The sequence below is a fragment of the Apodemus sylvaticus genome, chromosome 19, assembly GCF_947179515.1.
Source record: "Apodemus sylvaticus chromosome 19, mApoSyl1.1, whole genome shotgun sequence".
Classification (NCBI taxonomy): domain Eukaryota; kingdom Metazoa; phylum Chordata; class Mammalia; order Rodentia; family Muridae; genus Apodemus; species Apodemus sylvaticus.
This window is the reverse complement of record NC_067490.1, coordinates 16,398,676-16,417,953: the sequence shown is the minus strand read 5'-3', so window position 1 is coordinate 16,417,953 and position 19,278 is coordinate 16,398,676. Positions and strand designations below refer to the sequence as shown.

At 43.0% G+C, this 19,278-nt stretch overlaps 2 protein-coding genes across 3 annotated transcripts in view; one reads left to right on the top strand and one right to left on the bottom strand.

Annotated features, from left to right (window-relative positions):
- Nucleotides 1-7,853, top strand: part of LOC127670134 (uncharacterized) — a 12,632-nt gene extending 4,779 nt beyond the window's left edge. Inside the window, exons 2-3 of the mRNA XM_052164454.1 lie at nucleotides 1-25; nucleotides 7,216-7,853. The exon at nucleotides 1-25 is cut by the window's left edge and continues 143 nt beyond it. Coding sequence (XP_052020414.1) covers nucleotides 1-25; nucleotides 7,216-7,633 — 443 coding nt within the window. The 3' untranslated portion in view covers nucleotides 7,634-7,853. The remainder of the gene's footprint in view (nucleotides 26-7,215) is intronic.
- A 4,746-nt stretch (nucleotides 7,854-12,599) lies between these two features.
- Ube2d1 (ubiquitin conjugating enzyme E2 D1) overlaps nucleotides 12,600-19,278 on the bottom strand; it is a 35,170-nt gene continuing 28,491 nt past the window's right edge. The window contains exons 4-7 of one of the 2 annotated variants that reach the window (XM_052163663.1): nucleotides 18,706-18,783; nucleotides 17,191-17,296; nucleotides 14,420-14,513; nucleotides 12,600-13,522 (exon numbers count right to left, since the gene is read on the bottom strand). In XM_052163663.1, the coding sequence (XP_052019623.1) occupies nucleotides 13,477-13,522; nucleotides 14,420-14,513; nucleotides 17,191-17,296; nucleotides 18,706-18,783 (324 nt within the window). In that variant the 3' untranslated portion in view covers nucleotides 12,600-13,476. The remainder of the gene's footprint in view (nucleotides 13,523-14,419; nucleotides 14,514-17,190; nucleotides 17,297-18,705; nucleotides 18,784-19,278) is intronic. The other variant, XM_052163662.1, reaches the window with a different exon arrangement.

The following is a 19,278-nucleotide window of genomic DNA, read 5'->3' as shown; positions in this document are numbered from 1 at the left end:
TTGCTGAACTACTCATCCCTGTGGGGTAAGCCGTTTTAACCAATCCCCTTTTTGTAATACATGTGAGCGTGGCAGATGGACGGACAGATATGTGGACAGATGGATGAGTGGACAGCCAGCTGATGATTTGGGTAAATGGAAGATACATACATACATACATACATACATACATACATAGATGGATGGACAGGTGGACTGATGGACAGACAGATGGACCAATGGACAGTCAGATGGATGGACAGACAGGCAGGCAGACAGGTGGATAGATAGACAGGTAGATGGACAGACAGACTGACAGATGAATGGATGGGCACATGGATGTGAAAAGATGAGCATCTGCCCAATTGTTCAAAATAAAAACTTGGCCCAGTGGGGAATAATGGTTCCTGTTAAAAGTATTGTGTCAGTCGATTGCCAAGTGCAATGTGAGTGAGCCCTGTGAGAATCTGTTCTTGGGCCCAGAGTCACACACTCAGACTCCCCTGCCTTTTCAGACCCAAGCGTGTTTGTCTCCACCTGTCCCTCAAACCCTGTCTTCTGGGGATGGGCTGTACACACACACACACACACACACACACACACACACACCCGTGACAGAGAGCAGAGTACAAGCATCAGCCGAAGAGCATAATAAATATTGTGTCCATGAAAACAGCTAGAAAGTAAACAATGTCTACATTGAGTCTACCCAGGGAGGTTCTACACGCAAAGAGCGGTTCTGTGTAGACCGGGGAAGCACGATTTGGGGTTGTGTATATGAACGTGATGGTTTCGGTTTTGAATAATTGATACTTGCACAGTGGTAATGCATAACGAAGCACCGGTAATTAACATCAGTGACCACAGGCCTGGATCCTCCGTGCTGAATAATGGAGTTAGGTGCGTGCATAGTCTTCACATAGAAGGAAAGATATTCCTAAAACAGAAAAGTCTTGTTTCTTTTTAAAAAAAAAAGATTTATTTATTTTATATATATATATATATATATATGAGTACACCACCATTGTTGTCTTCAGACACTCCAGAAGAGGGCATCAGATCCCATTACAGATGGTTGTGAGCCACCATGTAGTTGCTGGGAATTGAACTCAGCACCTCTGGAAGAGCAGTCAGTGCTCTTAACCACTGAGCCATCTCTCCAGCTCTGCTGGTGGTGGGGGGGGGGGAGAGGGGCCTTGTTTCTATGATGGGGAAATACCTTAGCCACAGTGGGAGATAAACCCTGGGAGAGCAAAAGTGTCTGAGACAGAGCCCAAAAGCCAGCAGCTCCCAAAAGAGAATGCTAAGAAGAGCACCAAGTCACCATAGAAGAAGAAATAACCGCAGAAAAGCGATGTCACCAAACTGGGGGCCTCACAAACATGCAGTGGAGACAACCTGAGGAAGTCCCACTAATCCCCAGATATTCTCAGCGGGCTCACATAGCACATTGAGATCTACTAAAGTGATACTTTCAAGAGAAACCAGCATTCCCTACTAGGTCAAGGTTTTATTTTAAACAATTAGGAAGATGCTTATCTTTCACATCCATTTATCCATCCATCCATCCATCCATCCATCCGTCTTTTATCTACCTAACTCATCAGCTGGATGTCTGCCCATCCATCTGTCCTTATATGTGTCTATCCATTCATCATGCTCACACATTGGGAGTCTTGGGTGGCTGGGCAGTGGTGGCGCACTCCTTTAATCCCAGCACTTGGGAGGCAGAGGCAGGCGGATTTCTGAGTTCAAGACCAGCCTGGTCTACAGAGTGAGTTCCAGGACAGCCAGGGCTACACAGAGAAACCCTATCTCGAAAAACAAAAACAAAACAAAAAAAAGGGAGTGGAACAGAATCTCTTCTTTTTTTTTTTAAATTTTTTTATTCGATATAATTTATTTACATTTCAAATGATTTCCCCTTTTCTAGCCCCCCCCACTCCCCGAAAGTCCCGCAAGCCCCCTTCTCTTCCCCTGTCCTCCTACCCACCCCTTCCCACGTCCCCGTTCTGGTTTTGCCGAATACTGTTTCACTGAGTCTTTCCAGAACCAGGGGCCACTCCTCCTTTCTTCTTGTACCTCATTTGATGTGTGGATTATGTTTTGGGTATTCCAGTTTTCTAGGTTAATAACCACTTATTAGTGAGTGCATACCATGATTCACCTTTTGAGTCTGGGTTACCTCACTTAGTATGATGTTCTCTAGCTCCATCCATTTGCCTAAGAATTTCATGAATTCATTGTTTCTAATGGCTGAATAGTACTCCATTGTGTAGATATACTACATTTTTTGCATCCACTCTTCTGTTGAGGGATACCTGGGTTCTTTCCAGCATCTGGCAATTATAAATAGGGCTGCTATGAACATAGTAGAGCATGTATCCTTATTACATGGTGGGGAGTCCTCTGGGTATAAGCCCAGGAGTGGTATAGCAGGATCTTCTGGAAGTGAGGTGCCTAGTTTTCAGAGGAACCGCCAGACTGCTTTCCAGAGTGGTTGTACCAATTTTCAACCCCACCAGCAGTGGAGGAGTGTTCCTCTTTCTCCACATCCTTGCCAACACCTGCTGTCTCCTGAATTTTTAATCTTAGCCATTCTGACTGGTGTAAGATGAAATCTTAGGGTTGAATATCCAATAAATATAAAGAACTCAAGAAGTTAGACTCCAGAAAACTGAACAACCCTATTAAAAAATGGGGTACAGAGTTAAACAAAGAATTCTCACCTGAAGAACTTCGGATGGCGGAGAAGCATCTTAAAAAATGCTCAACTTCATTAGTCATTAGGGAAATGCAAATCAGAATCTCTTCTTGGTGGAACTTTCCAGTAAAAGAACAAATAACAAGATGGAGTAAGAACATCATCAAAATCGGGTTCTGAGAACGTTTGTTCAGCAGATGCCAGCGGTGGAAATGGGAAATCGGAGTCAGCTGGAGCTCCTGGTGATAAGCTTTCTCTCCACCACTGAGCTCTGTCGTCTCTTTCCCACTGCAGGCACTTCTGTGGGATAAGCAACAGTGCATCTAGAAATAGAGTAGCTTCTATCTGTTTTCAAGGAAGCAGTGTTTTTACTCTTGGGCTCTTTGCTGTATTCTCTCTGTAGAGCACCACCCTTCTGGTGGGAAGGGTGCAGCTCATCCACAGACAAGGGGAAAGTTTGAGATAAACATGCTTGGGTCTGAAAAGGCAGGGGTGGGAATATGTGTAACCCTGACTCCCAGAAGAGATTCTCAGCGAGTTCACATAGCACAGCACGATCTACTAATGTAATGAAGCCAATGTATATCACAACCCAATAAATGTAACACAATAAACAGATGCTTCTCTGGCCCTGAAGGAAGACATACTTCTGGAAATACAACATGCCCTGAACACTGCTTGCAAAGCTCAGTTCTTCAGCAGCCATTACTGAGCAGCGGGGTAGAAACTGTGATCCTCGGGTTGGGGGAGGGGGGCAGGATTGTTCACAGGAAAGCTGTAAGTGTAACAACTTGGGCTCCGGTGACGATGTGCTTGCTGCACAAGCATGGGGACCTCAATCCAGCACCCACACAGGTGATGATCAGACGTGATTCACCGACAGTCTCCGCACTGGGAATTGGAGACAGTTGGATCGCTAGTGTTGCTGGCCAACCTGTCTAGTCTAATTGGTGAAGCTGAGGTCCCATAAAAAAGGGTGGGTGGTGGGTGGATGGCTTCTGAGAAGTGATATCTGTGGTTGACTTCTGGCTTACACACACACATACAGAGAGGGAGAGGGAGAGGGAGGGAGAGAGGGAGAGAGATGGAGACAGAGACATAGAGACAGAGACAGATAAACTTAAATACATACACACACATACCCCTCTTAATGTGTAGCTGCCCACAAAGGTGAGTGCATGCATGTGTGTGCACAACACACACATACACACACACACATACTTTTTTTTCCTAAAGTGTACTCACTGTAGTGATGTGAATAAAAATACAACTGGAGTATCTTGTTTTTTATTAAATTAAGAGTACAATAAATCACATGTACAAAAAGCGACACGTATAATTTCCTTTCTAACCGTTTCATTCTCCCACAGTCCGATTTCACATTGCTGGAGCTGATGGTAAAATCCATATGCAAAAGCAGTGGTCCTCACCCTTCCTGATGACTATACTGTTAGGAACTGTGATGCAAACATCATGTTTTCTGATGGTCTTCAGTGACCTCTGTGAAAAGGTCATTTGATTCCACAAACAGGTTGTAACCTACAGGTTGAGAACCTTTGTTCAAAGGGAGAAAGGAGAAAGGAAATGGAGATCAGAGGAAGAGCTCTCGATGTTACCAGTTCCCACTTAGTCTATTTAGTTTCTGAAACATCCCAAAGACAACAGAATCTGCAAGCAGCCTGAATTACTAAAGGGACATCAGATGACTCTAGTGTTAATTCCTACAGTTCACTTAAAAATAAACACACCTTTGCTGTCTTTTTGACAGTATTAAGAGATGTACTTCTGGGCTGGAGAGATGATGGCTCAGTGGTTAAGAGCACTGACTGCTCTTCCAGAGGCCCTGAGTTCAATTCCCAGCAACCACATGGTGGCTCAAAACCATTTGTAATGGGATCTGACGCCCTCTTCTGGTGTGTCTGAAAACAGCTATAATTGTACTCATATACATCAGAGAGAGAGAGAGAGAGAGAGAGAGAGAGAGAGAGAGAGAGAGAGAGAGATTTATTCCTAAAGGATAAAAACTGGGGCTGGAGGGGTGGCTCAGTGGTTAAGAGTTCTTACTACTCTTGCAGAGGACTCAGGTTCGGTTCCCAGCACTGACACCAGTAACTCATTCTAGGGGATCCAATGTCCCCTTCTGACTTTGGTGGGTATCAAACATGTGGCAGTGCACTTAACATTCATTCAACTTAAAATACTTAATACACAGAAAAATCAAACATTTCTTCAAATGATCAAAGCCAGCCGCCGTCTAACTATGCATTTGAGGGAGAATAATTAACTAAATGAATTAAGTGTGTCAATTCAATGCAATAGTGACAAGGAAATGAGCACTTAGACACACTCCCCACAGAAGAGTCTCCATCATTCCTGAGCAAAAGGTGCTGGGCACATAGGAAAATATGATACGCAATTCCACTTATGTAAAAATTAATGTATGGTGAATGAAATCAAAGTAGTTGTCTTTCAGATAGACCAAGATGGAAGTCAGTTCTGTGGTACCTAAACCATCTCACCGAAGTTCTAGATGTGTCCAAAGTCTTTTTGGTTTGGTTTGGTTTGGGGGTTTTTTGTTTGTTTGTTTGGTTGGTTGGTTTGGTTTTGAGACAGGGTTTCTCTGTGTAGCCCAGGCTGTCCTGTAACTTGCTCTGTAAACCAGGCTGGCCTTGAACTCAAGAGACTCACCTGCCTCTGCCTCCTGAGTGCTGGGATTAAAGGTGTGCACCACCTCCCGGCATGTCCTAAGCCTTATAACGGGTGAACAACAGAAGTGTGCATTCTCCAAAACACACTTCATAGGAAACCGAAGATTAATACAATCAGCTGTCGCTACATCAGCTGAAAATAACAATAGCACAAGTAACAGCTTTTTCTACCTGGAAGTCAATTGTCTGTGCCTGCAGGGGACAGGAGAAGCATAAAAGATGAGCGCTTATGTAAATGTACAGGACCGGGATGTGTATTACAGGAAATTCCCGGACGCTGACTTAAAGATCGGGAGAAACCCATAATGGTTCCATTGATGTAATGACGCTATTAATAAGCTAACAGAGCCTCTGTGTCTGTCTGCCCTTGTGTTCTGGCAAGTGCCTCATGGATGCCAGTGTTGAGGATTTATCGCTCATCCTGTGCCCAAGCACTTTACATAACACACCACTAAAGGGTTCACGCAGCCTGCAAGGTGCTGGGTTTGTTTTGTTTCTCCCTACTGTATGCAGAGAGCCACACCCGCCAGGACTGTCAGTCTCACTCATGTCAGCATCCATCCGTTAAACAGAAGGTCCAAGCTCTGAAAGTATAGTTTGCCGATTTTAATTTATATTATATGCAATGTATGTGTTAGATAAGCAAATCCATGAGGTTGTAGGCTTTACGTACGTGCGTACGTGCGTGTGTGCGTGCGTGTGTGTGTGTGTGTGTGTGTGTGTGTCTAGAGAAGAGCAGGTGATGTCAAATGTCTTCCACAGTGTTCACCTTACTTTTTTTTTTTAAAGCAATGTCTCTCGCTGAGCTTGGAGTTCACCACTTTGGCTGGACTGACTGGCCAGCAAGCCCCTGGGAATCCTCCTGTCTCCACTTCCTCAGTACTGGGATAACACAGGCTGCTGGGGATCCAAATTCCAGTCCTTATGCTTGTGAGGTGACTTCATAGCACCACGGATTTACTTTGCATCCTTCCTTTGCATTTTCCAGAAAGACTCTGTATGACCTTGAGGGCACTTTTATCTAAGCTCTTAATTTTCATTATTTCCTTAATAAGGCTTGACTTAAGAAAACAAAAAACAATCCTGGGTGCCCATGCATTAAGAAAGAGTGCAAGCAGAGGTAACATATGCCAACTGAGTGGGATCTACTTTTGGATTTAAGACTATGTATGTATGTATGTATGTATGTATGTATGTATGTATGTATATGTATGCATGTATGTATATGTATGTATATTTATGTGTGTATGCATATGTATATATGTGTGTATATGTGATTGTATGTATATGTGTATGTATGTATGTATATTTATGTGTATATATGTGTATGTATATGGATGTGTATGTATATGTGTGTGCGTGTATGTGTGTATGTATATGTGCATGTGTGTGAGCATGTATGTGTGCATGTATGTATGTGTATGTATGTGATATATATATATATATATATATATATATATATATATATATATATATAAAACAATAATGAAAATAGAAAGCAAGGAGGCATATATGGGAGTTTGGAGGGAAGAAAAGGAGAGAAAAAAGATGTAATTATAACCTCAAAAGGTAAAAGAACTTTTAAAAATAAAAGTATAGAATATTAAAAACTTGAATCTAAGAATTTTATGGCAGGAGCAAGTAGACAGTCTTTATTTTTACTACATATATTAGTTGGGCTTCATTCTAAAATGTAATATTAACACATTATTTTTTTGTAATAATTAAAAGTGTTTTCAGTTTCTAAGACAGGCTGGTCTATGTTGGACACTGGTTAAGTTCTAAAAATACCAAGATGACTAAGGCCCGGCCCATCTGTTTCAGTTTGCCTGGGAGAGCAGGAGATGGCTTCCGAAAGCAGGTGACTCTGGAACGGCTGTTGTGGAGTGCAGAAAGCGTGGGGTGCTCCCTGGAAAAGGGGGAGCTTCAAGTCACAGTGCGTGCAAGGGCACGGGGCGCTGCAGAGAACAGACAGACACGAGAAGGACTGACTGACGGAAGACGCCATCCAAAGGGGTCAGATGCGGTCAGCTTGGGAGGAACGCAGCGTCGTACAGGAGGCCAGCAGAGATGGCGGCACAATCGAAAGGAGCCTTGGGCGCCCACAACCGCCCTGCTTTCCCCACTCCATCTCTCACAATGCTCCTGTCAGAGGTTGCCCAAAACCCAGCCTCGCTGCACCGGTCGTGTGTGTGTGCGGCGCCCTCAGCTCGAGACACTAGTAGCTTTTCCTCATAGGTAAATGCTGTGGGAAAGGGTGCTACTGGATTTCAGAACCGGTAGCTGCCGTCACACGGTCATCCAAACAAGCTTCTGGGTGGGCTGAGAGATGCTCGTATACCCTCCATGACAGCAGGACCCAAGAGTTTAAAACCTGAAGTAAGTTTTAAAATACAGTTTATCTTAGGAAACATCCGATACTGATTTTTTTTTTTTAAGATTTTTTTTCTTCCTGTTAGGTCAATTCAGGACATTCTTCTTTTAAAAAAATATTTATTTTTAATTTTTTTTTTTTTGTTTTTCGAGACAGGGTTTCTCTGTATAGCTCTGGAACTCACTCTGTAGACCAGGCTGGCCTTGAACTCATAAATCTGCCTGCCTCTGCCTCCCAAGTGCAGAAAGACATGTGCCACTACTTCCCGACTATTTAATTTTTATTTAATGTATATGAGTACACTGTAGCTGCTTCAGACACACCAGAAGAGGCATCAGATCCCACTACAGATGGTTGCAAGCCACCATGGGGATGCTGGGAATTGAACTCAGGACCTCTGGAAGAGGTTCAAAAAAGTACATTCTTAGGCAAAAAGACCAGGTAAACAAATTTAGACAGAACAAAATATAAATAAATGATATAAATTATATTAAAATATTGAGATATTTGGGGCTGGGGAAACAGCTCAGCAGTTCCAAGCGCTGCTGCTTTTCCAGAGTTCAGGTCCCAGCACCCATGTAGGGTAGCTCACACTCACCTGTAACTCCAGCTCCAGGGGACCTAACACTGTCTCCTGGCCTCTGGGCACCTGAATTTGCACATACACAGCCACACATATATAATTAAGATACAATAAAAATAAATCTTTGGAAGAAAATATTACTGCATTAGGAATTCTTTCTACCACCGAAACCTCAGACAAATTTCTCAATTGTCATTACTACCGAATTCATTGGTGAAGGATCATCAACCACAAGCTTATTATTATTATTATTATTATTAAGAGCTCAGAGGGATGGGATGCTGAGATGGATGAGTGGGTGAAGGGGCTTCGAGCAAGCCTGAGTTCAGTCCCTGGGACCCACATGGTGGAGGAGGGAACAGATTTCCTCGTGTTGTTCTTCGATCTGCATGCACATTGGTGTAGACAGACCCGTGAACACACAAATACATGTGACTTGAAAGAAACAGACAAGGTCTTAAATTCCTCCGCAAAAATGAGTGGTTATCTGCAGATAGTGTTGTTTGTTTGTTTGTTTTGTTTTTTGGATTTGTTTTTCTCGAGACAGGGTTTCTCTGTGTAGTCCTGGCTGTCCTGGAACTCACTCTGTAGACCAAGCAGGCGTCAAACTCAGAAATCCGCCTGCCTCTGCCTTCCAGAGTGCTGGGATTACAGGCGCGCAGCACCACCACCACCCAGCTGATAGTGTTTTTAACAAATAAAATCAGATGCATTTCTACCAGCTGCCTCACCTACAAATTCAGTTTGTCTTAGTCAGGATTTCTATTCCTGCACAAACATCATGACCAAGAAGCAAGTTGGGGAGGAAAGGGTTTATTCAGCTGACACTTCTGCATTGTTGTTCGTCACAAAAGGAAGTCAGGACTGGAACTCAAGCAGATCAGGAAGCAGGAGCTGATGCAGAGGCCATGGAGGGATGTTCCTTACTGGCTTGCTTCCCCTGGCTTGCTCAGACTGCTCTCTTATAGAACCAAAGAATACCAGCCCAGAGGTGGTACCACCCACAAGGGGCCCTCCCCACCTGATCACTAATTGAGAAAATGCCCCACAGCTGGATCTCATGGAGGCATTTCCCCAACTGAAGCTCCTTTCTCTGTGTTAACTCCAACCTGTGTCAAGTTGACACACAGAACCAGCCAGTACACAGTTGAAGAACCAGGAAAGGATTATAAAAGGCCAGCCTTGCTCAGCCATAGGTTACCTGCCAAGTATGCAAGAGGCCCTAGGCTCAAAGCCCAGGGCTGGTCCTAAAAGTGTAACAGTGTAACAGGGCTGGCACCCAACGTGGGATCAAATTTTCAAACATCATCAACTGGACTAGAAACTGAGTCCAGTCCAAACAGATGATCAGTAAACAGACACATAAAACACTTCCCAGGCAAGGTCTCTTTTAATCTGGGGAGGAAATTAATCTTCTAATCTTTCCATCTTAAAAACAAACCAAAGCAAAGCAGAACTAAGGATAGGAGTCTAGCCCCAGACAAAAGCCCTCGTCCACCATATTGAAATTCCGTATTGTGACAGAATAAATAAAAATGCAGGTAGGATGTTCATCTGCATCCACAAGGCCATGAGTTCTACCGCACCCAGCACATGAACCTGTGATCCTGGTACTTAGAAGGCAGGTAGAGGCAAGAGGACCCAAAGTTCAAGGCCACCCATGACCATGAGTGATATCTCAAGGGCTGTCTGTGCGCTCAAGTCACTTTTGAGTCTTTTGAGGTTGATAAACACCTGCTTTGGTCCCACCTAGTGGTAGGATTGCAAAGAGGGCATGAAGCAAAACAGCTAGACACAGCTACACATAGCTAGACACTCACTGAGTGAGGCTGGTCTTCCAGGAACCACAGGAGGGCTGACTAGACAGCTCGGGATAGAGAGGAGGTGACACCACTTCTTGTATGTGGTATTTACAAATACCTACAGGTTTACTTTACAGGCTTTCAACTACCCAGAAGAATCATGACTTCAAAATATGGAGACCCTGGCTCCCTAAGACTGTTGGACTCATAGTATGAAATCCATGTTTAATTTATGAAAAACCAAGTGGAATAATGCTTTGTAATATTTTATATTTACTTATTTTTGAGCTTGGGGGGGGAATCCAGAGGATAACTCGTAAGAGTTGGCTCTTTCTTTCTGCCACATGGGTTTTAGGGATGGAACTCAAGTAATCGGGCTTCATGGTGAGCCTCTTTCTTCACTGGGGCTATCACCCTGACCCCTGAGAAAGCAGTTGTAAAATTTAACGCATGTTCTCTGTTAGCATGGAGCAAGAATGAGAGACCCACGTGGTGATTTGATCTATGCTTCTCCCGGAAAGTAAGATTATTTTAGTTAGTAAAAACCTTTGTGCTCACCCCTGAGGCGTGTCCGGACGCAAGCAAAGACAAACAGGGGTTAAAGCAAGATTCAAGTCTTAATAAGAGAAACCAGAGAAGGGCTGGGGAGAGACGCTCAGTGACTAAGATGCTGGCTGCTCCGGCAGAGATCTAGAGTCCAGGTCCCAGCACCCAATCACAACCAGCTATCATTCTAGTTCCCGATCTGACGCCTTCTTCTGGCTTCCTTTCAAACTATGTTTCCTTTCATGATGGTGAGGCATTTCAATATGGCATTGTGTTCTCTCTCTCCCTCTCTCTCTCTAACACACACACACACACACACTTTAAACACAAGGACACTTCCAAAAATAAATACCATACAAACAAAAGAAAAATTTTATTTGTTTTGGGACATGATCTCTTCTTATACTATAGACCTGGTTGGTGTAGAACTTACTAGGTAGACTAGGTTGGGCTTGAAGTCTGAGATCCTCCTGTCTCTGCCTGCTGAATGTACCACCATACTCGGCACAGAAGAACTTTTTTTGTTTTGTTTTTGTTTTTTTGAGACAGGGTTTCTCTGTGTAGCCCTGGCTGTCCTGGAACACACTCTGTAGACCAGGCTGGCCTCGAACTCAGAAATCTGCCTGCCTCTGCCTCCCAAGCACTAGGATTAAAGGTGTGCACCACCACCACCCAGCTAAGAACTCTTTAAAATGAAAGATAAGAAAACAAATTACTTACAAAATACACTAAATATTATCTAAATATGAGAGCACCCAACCTCAGAAAACATGTAGCTTACACTGAATGAATAGTAATTTGTGCTTTGTTCATGAGATGGCAACTTCATGACATTAAGTGATATCTCTTATTTCATGAAGCCTGTGTTCCATTACACATCCATCTTACAATTCATTTAATTATTTTATAATCACTCATGAAGATATATTTCCTAAGAGGATAGCTTCTGCTTCAGTAATCACAAATCTTCATAAAATAACAATGGGTTAAATCTTTTGCTACCAAGTACTCTCATCAGATTCTTAATCATTTACATAGCTACTGTGCTAATTGTGACTACTGACACTCAAGTTTGAGGTGCCGGTGAACCATTAACAAAATGTGTGTTCACGGCCCTCAAACACTAGAACTTTCTTTCTTTAAAAACCTAGAAATATAACCTGCTTGTCTAAATTAATTTTTTTAGCTGGCAATTTTTAAAAACGGAAGCATCTTTTTTTTAAAAAATGGTCAAAAACACATAGTAAAGACAAATGCTTTTCATATTGTGATGGCATTAAAATTCTGTTTTAGAGATTCTAGACTTTAAAACAATGAGTGATGTCATAGCAGCCATACAGAGAGTCACTGTCTCAAGCCAACCCTGTGGTTCTTCAGAGCCATCAGGACTGTTCTATGGGGTAAGGAATACAAGTTCACACTGCTTTCAAGGCATTGACGTGAAATCCATCTCGGGTATTGATAAAACCCAGCGTCTAAATTCTCATCTACAACGAGGGACTGAAGTGAACCACCTCACAGCAGACAGTCGGATAAAGGCGGTGCTGACATGCTGCAACCAAGTTTATATGAAAGGCAAGTTAGAGCTTTAGGAGAAATGCCGAAATCAGAGGCGAGGTGGACAGGGGTGCTTGCTGCGGAGGCCGACGTGACCTGAGTTGGATCTCAAGGAACCAGATAGCAGAAAGAGGCTACTGGTTCCTACAAGTTGTCCTCTGATCTTCACCACTAAGTAAAAACATTTCTTTTAAATGTCCAGAGAGAGAGAGGGGAGGGGGGAGAGACAGAGACAGAGAGAGAGAAAATACACATCTTCCAGATATGCAAGGTTATATATAGAGAGTTTTGATCCTTAAGAATAGATCAAGCAGTTTTGGTTTTTGCATTAAGTCATCAAGACGAATAGTAGAAAAAGCATTTTATTTATATGGAAAAGGCTACAGTCAGATCTGTAAAAGGTGTCAATATAATATTGCCTATACAGGAAAAAAAAAAAAGGTCAGAGGTGAAGAGCAACAACAAAAAAAGTCACACACCTTCCTACCTAACAGTGCAATTAATTCACATTGCAATAAAGTTAAGTCAAGTACAATAAAACTCAAACAAGTGTTTCTCCATCCTAATCAGTATACCGAGAAATACAGTGTGCGGATCAGTTCCGGTTTAAGAAATACACGCATTCAACCCACAGATTATCCTTAGACAAGGGGTGAGGAGGGACAGTTAATTCATCATCAGCTGTTGGGGGTTTCAATACTGTTCACAGGGGATGGGGGGGGGAGAATCAGGAGTTGACATAGAATATATTTAGTCTATACAGTAAAAAAATACAAATTATAAAGTGAGCTAACGAAGAATGAGATCTGAATTCAGATTTATAAAAGTGACAACAACGACATCTTGGACGGCACGTACAGTGTTTCCCCGTGTGAAAACATCTCACTTCAGAGAAGGAGAAGCGTCTGGTTGCTTTTCAGTCACATTGCAGATCTTGCTGGAGATGTGGGGGAGGTCCAAGGGTCTCGGAAACCGAAATAAAGGTCCTTGTCGATGAGCACAGGATGCTAAATGCTCTCAGCAGAGTTTCCGGGGTATTGGTTTTTTTTTTTTTTTTTTTTGGAAGTTTGTTTTTTGTCTTGCTTCATAAACACACTTAAAATGAGTGAAAACCAAAGGGCTCGTGGGACAAAGGGCACAGCAAACGGCACCTGGCTTACTGCTAACGATGGAAAAGACAGAGATTTTACAGTACTCTGGCGGAAGTGAAAGTGTTTGAAACTTCACATTGCATATTTCTGAGTCCATTCTCGCGCGTGCCTGTTGTATCTGTAGGCATATAAAAAAGAGAAAGAGATTAAAACCAACAGACATTTAACTTGTAGAAGCTGCTGCCTGTTCAGAACTGGGTCTTCTGTCTCCACATGGGAACCATCATGTACACACCCGTCATCTGGGTTGGGAGGGGGTGGGGGGTAACACGGATGCATGACAACATAAAAGAAAAAAACAGATGACTTTTTAAATCCCCAGACTCTTGAGCAATCTACATAAGAAATATATCTAAAACATATATATATATATATATATATATATATATACACACATATATACATATATACATATATACATACATTTAAAAAAACCCAGCTTCAAACAGAAATCTATAGAAGCCGACTCAGAGGGTGGGGCATATCTAAGATGCAAGAGAACTTATGCAACAGGAGGATACAGGAGTTTGAAGGTCAGCACGGGTGGGCAGAGACGAAACTTTCCTTATGGGGAAACAGGAAACAATGGCCTTTCATGTTTAATTTAGCAACTAGAAATGATGAGGTCACAGCACAGAACATTTCCTTTTTTTTTTTTTCTTTTTTTCTTTTAGTTTTTCGAGACGGGGTTTCTCTGTGTAGCCCTGGCTGTCCTGGAACTCACTCTGTAGATCAGGCTGGCTTCGAACTCAGAAATCCGTCTACCTCTACCTCCCAAGTGCTGGGATTACAGGCATGCGCCACCACGCCCAGCTAGAATATTTCCTATTAAACCTAAACACTAACCAAGAAAGAGATTTGGTCAGTTATTTTGTTTTTTTAAGACAGTTTAAGAAAAAAGAAGTCTACTGGGGGAAAACCCTACACAGAGTTAGATATGCTTCAAAGAGCCCACGCAGGTGGTGGACTAGAAATTCACACACAGAGGACATGCATAGAAGCAGCAGACACTTACTTTTCTTTGTCTGATTTATAGATCTGTGCAATATCTGGTACTAAGGGGTCATCTGGATTAGGATCACAGAGCAGCGAACATATGGATAACAAGACTGGATGGGAGAGAGAACATTTCATTAGGTGACGCCACCGCTACACTGTAACAAAAAAAAAACCCGCACACAGCTGAACTAGACTGCACCGGGTGTACGGAAAATGAAAGGGGAGGGGACACACTGAGGCAGGAGTGTGGCTCAGTGATAGGAGACTTCACAAGCCTGAGGCCCTAGCCAATAAAACAAAACAACCTCCCCCCCACAACATAACAAAACAAAATGAAAAACCCAAAACCAACCAACCAACCAACACACACACACACACACACACACATGCAAGCATTGCAAAAATAAAAAAAAAAAAAACCTCACCTGGGGGTTACATTTTATATTATCTTCAGTTGGCACGTAAATATCATTTTTTAAATTTGTTTATTCCTATTTCATATGCACTGGTGTTTTGCCTGCAGGTCTGTCTGTCAGATCATTCCTTGAGTGATCCTATTCTGCATAGAATGAGTCTGAAGCCATTTGTATCCTCAGAGGAAAATTTCCCAGAAGCTAACAATACTCATTTTTTTTTAAAAAATTAATTTTGTTAATTTATCTTATGTATGGGAGGTAACTGACGCTGTCTTCAGACACACCAGAAGAGGGCATCGGATCCCATTATAGATGTGCTACCATGTGGTTGCTGGGAATTGAACTCAGGACCTCAGTAAAAGGAGTCAGTGCTGAGACATCTCTTTAGCCCCCTGATTATTTTGTATAGAAAGCCACAGCATCAGCAAATAGGCACCTTGCATTCTGCTATTTCTTTAAGTGACATGAACCCTTTAAGGACGGAGCTATTTTGTGACACCATTTCAAGAAAAAAAAAAAACTATAACGATCTGAATAACTACAGACAGAATCTTTCCTTTGCTCACTTTTAGATGAGCTCTTTGCTGAAAGATTTTCTGAAAGGTTGCTTCACAACCATTTTAGGTCAGAAACATGGCCAGTTATAAAGTAATCTACTGGAAGACCTCTCTCTGGCTTTACCCAAGACTTGAAACAGTTACGTCTATGAACCTTGCTTCTGGTAAAAAAAAGTATCCCTTCTAAGAACAAGCTACAGGGCTGAGATACAGCTCAGGTGATAGCTTGCCTATCATGCCCTGGGTTCCATCTCTAGCATCTAATAAAGCCAGGCATGGAGGCTTATGCCAGTAATCTCAGCACCCAGGAAGGAGAGACAAAGAATCAGGAGTTCCATGCCTCATGAAACCCGCAAGATAAATCTACCTTAAATGTTTTATTTATATATATATATGTGTGTGTGTAAGGAAAACGTGGTGGTTCCTTCAGGGGTAGATGTGTGTAACCCGAGCAGTCCCTTCCAGCTGCCAGGCTCTCTTCTATGAGAGGGGAAAGACCAAAAAAATTGTTGGCGTAGTCTACGATACTGGCTGATGGAACAAACTGATGTCTTTTACGGATTTGTGAGTGCAGCTGACAGTTCAGCAAAGAATGACTTGAGGTCACCTCTGAAGGATGAGCACCAGCTTGGATCAGCACTGGTCAGGTGCCAATCATGGTGATGCTAACGGTTATTCAAGCTAGAGATGCATGCTCTCTGCACAGGATCCCTTTGATGTACAAAATATACCTTTCCTTTTTAACTGCTTTTCAAAAAAAAATACACATATATATACATATATATGTGTGTGTGTGTGTGTGAGTACACTGTAGCTGTCTTTAGATATTTATTTATTCGTGTGTGTGTGTGTGTGTGTGTGTGTGTGTGACAGTACACTGTAGCTGTCTTCAGATACACCAGAAGAGGGCATTGGATCCCACTGCAGATGGTTGTGAGCCACTATGTAGTTGCTGGGATTTGAACTCAGGACCTCTCCAAGAGCAGTCAGTGCTCTTAACTGCTGAGCCACCTCTCTAGCTCTTAAAAAATATTTTTTTTAATTTTTGTTTATTCTAAACAGGGTTTCTCTGTGTTTCCCTGGCTGTCCTGGAGCTCACTCTGTAGACCAGGCTGGCCTTGAACTCACAGATCCACCTTCCTCTGCCTCGAATGCTGGGATTTAAAGGCACGTACCACCCTGGTCTGGCTTAATTGTTTATTTTATCAGCCAGTCCTGGAGTTGTACTTTTTATTGTTAACAGAAACTTTAATAAATGGGACAAGTCCCCAAATCTGTTTGCCACCCCCCCCCCCCCGACCTTGAGACAGCCAAAATCTTTTCACTACTATTGCTCTTGCTTTTCTTGCAAAGTCAGAAGTGCAACTATCAACAGGCTTACTATAAAATTCTTAACTCTAACAATTTTTAAAGATTTGTTTTCCATTTTTAATTATGTATAGGCCGGAAGATTGGGTTTCCTGGAGCTTGAGTTACTGGTTGTTGTGAGCTACCCAACTCTGGTGCTGGGAACGCTAACTCAGGTCCTTTGGAAGAGCAGTATGCACCTGTAGTCACTGAGCCTTCTCTCCAGCCCTTAGTTCCAGTATTTTAAATCTCTGGTTTCATTTAGACTTGCCCATCCATTCATTCCCCCCCTTCCCCTGCCCAGAGTGACTGAAGAATTACTAGAAAAAGCAATATCAAAAGCACAGCAGGTTAGGGTATTTTTGTTTGTTTGTTTGTCTGATTTTATGTGTTTGTTTCAACTCTGGTCCCTAGCCATTGCCCAATCCTCACCATGCTTATTTTTAAATCTGAAAAAACAAAATTACCTTTCGATACAGTCAAAGCGGGCGACCACTGGGACCTCAGGATGTCAAGACAAATACTTCCGTTACTGTTTATATTTGGGTGGTAGATTTTTGTTGTGAAAGCAATCTGAAGATAAAACGGAACAAAAGGGGTGTTGGTTGCCACAAATTAGGAACAAACAGAACCCATCCACTCAAGGGTAAAAAAGGCTTTGGAACAGATGTGTATACAGGCAGTTCGGCCCCTGGGAATCTGAAGGAGACTGACTTAGCTTAGCCTCCTCTCCTCCTCCAGGTGTTGGGAGTGTCTGGGGTGTGATGAAGTCTGCAGTAACTGATCAGGTGTTGGGAGTGTCTGGGGTGTGATGAAGTCTGCCGTAGCTGATTAGACGGGGCTGATCGATGACACCTGGACCAGTTACTCTGGCTTTCATCACACCTCAAAACAGTCCCCTTAACCTGACTAACAGTGACACCCAGAAGGCCACCTGGGTATACACAGGACACTCAGTCTGTCATGGCGGAAGTGGGATGCCTCAGCTTATCACCTGTCCTTCGTGAACCACAGAGAATCCGAGTCTTGACAAGAGCCGCTGTTGCGTGACGTCATCCGTATGATTTTTAAGCTGGGTGTTTTTAAAGCGCTACAGTTATTTTCCTGGCGGCATATCCGTTCCTTTCCTCTCCTTCACACCTCCATCACTTGCCTCTTCTTTGGATTTTAAGCCTCAGAAAATGTGTTTTCACACCCTTTCTGCCTTTTAGTGTCTCCATTGTGGTTCCCATTGTGAGGGGACCTTGATGGTTCTCAGTGTACGTTCACTGACTACTACTTAAGTGTAGCGTGTAGTTATAAAAAACAATCCACGTTATGCCCAGCTAGGCACCGGCACCGGCAGTCTCCTCAACCCCATTCCCCATTCGACAGGCTGGCCATAGGGGTGGATGGCTTGGGGAAGTGCGGAGGGAATCAGGGCAGACAGCCACTTAGGGGCTCCCCATGAGGGTGTGGAGATACCGCCATTGTAGCATGGATTTTTTGTTGTTGTTGTTTAATAAGTACACGCTACACGTAAGAAAGAAAGTTGGGTCTGCTTTGGAAAGGTAACACTGTGGATGGAAAAGCCTGCTTTTTTGACTGTAAAAACGTTCCAAACAATTCATATCTCATAAGGAGGAAAAGCCCAGGAGCCTAGCAGGCATCGGAAAATAGTTGACTAAGAAAGAATACTCTGGGGCCGGAGAGATGGCTCAGTGGTTAAGAGTACTGGCTACTCCTCCAGAGGACCCGGGTTCAATTCCCTGCACCCCCAACCCCAGTTCCAGGGGAGCTGACACCTCATACAGATATATATGTAAGCGAAACACCAATGCACATAAAATAAATTAGAATGGCAGAAGAGGGGAGGAGGACTACTTTAGACCTGGAGGTCACACAAAGGGGCGTGCACTCGGTAACCTACCCATGGTTTGTGGCATCCCAAGACAAACAGTAAAAATCCCTGCCACTGGACAGGTGAGTCACAGGATAAATACCTTTGGTGGTTTAAAGGGATAGTCTGTTGGAAAGTGGACAGTGAGGAAGAAGACTCCACCTTGATAGGCGCTGTCGGGCTGAAATTACACGAGAGGGCTCATCAGAGTCTAGCCATGACACATACTCAACCCCTCTGGCTGCCCCCCCCCCCCGGGGGGGGGTTAACAGTGCAAAGGAGATGCAGCTTCTTCACAATTCCATCACTGTTTGTAAAAAAGAACCATGATCTTGCACCATGAGTTGGAGAAATTTAAATGGAGAGCAGGCTCCTTCCCAGGTATAAAGTTACCCAAGGTGCCCACCAAGCAGATACACATGTGCACAGCGGTGTGCTTTAACCAGACAGACCATGGGTACAAGCGTACACAAGAGACCTACGGGGAGGAAAAAGGATTCTCTAGAGCAGTCATCACTATTTTTTTAAGAAGGTGACAACTAATATTTACCTTTTTTATTTCCAAATATTAAGTTCTAATGTCCACACTGATACAACCAAAGGGAAAAAGTTAGTAAGAAGGTTCAGTGGACACCGTTATATAATTTACCTCAATATTCATTTATATTTATACTGT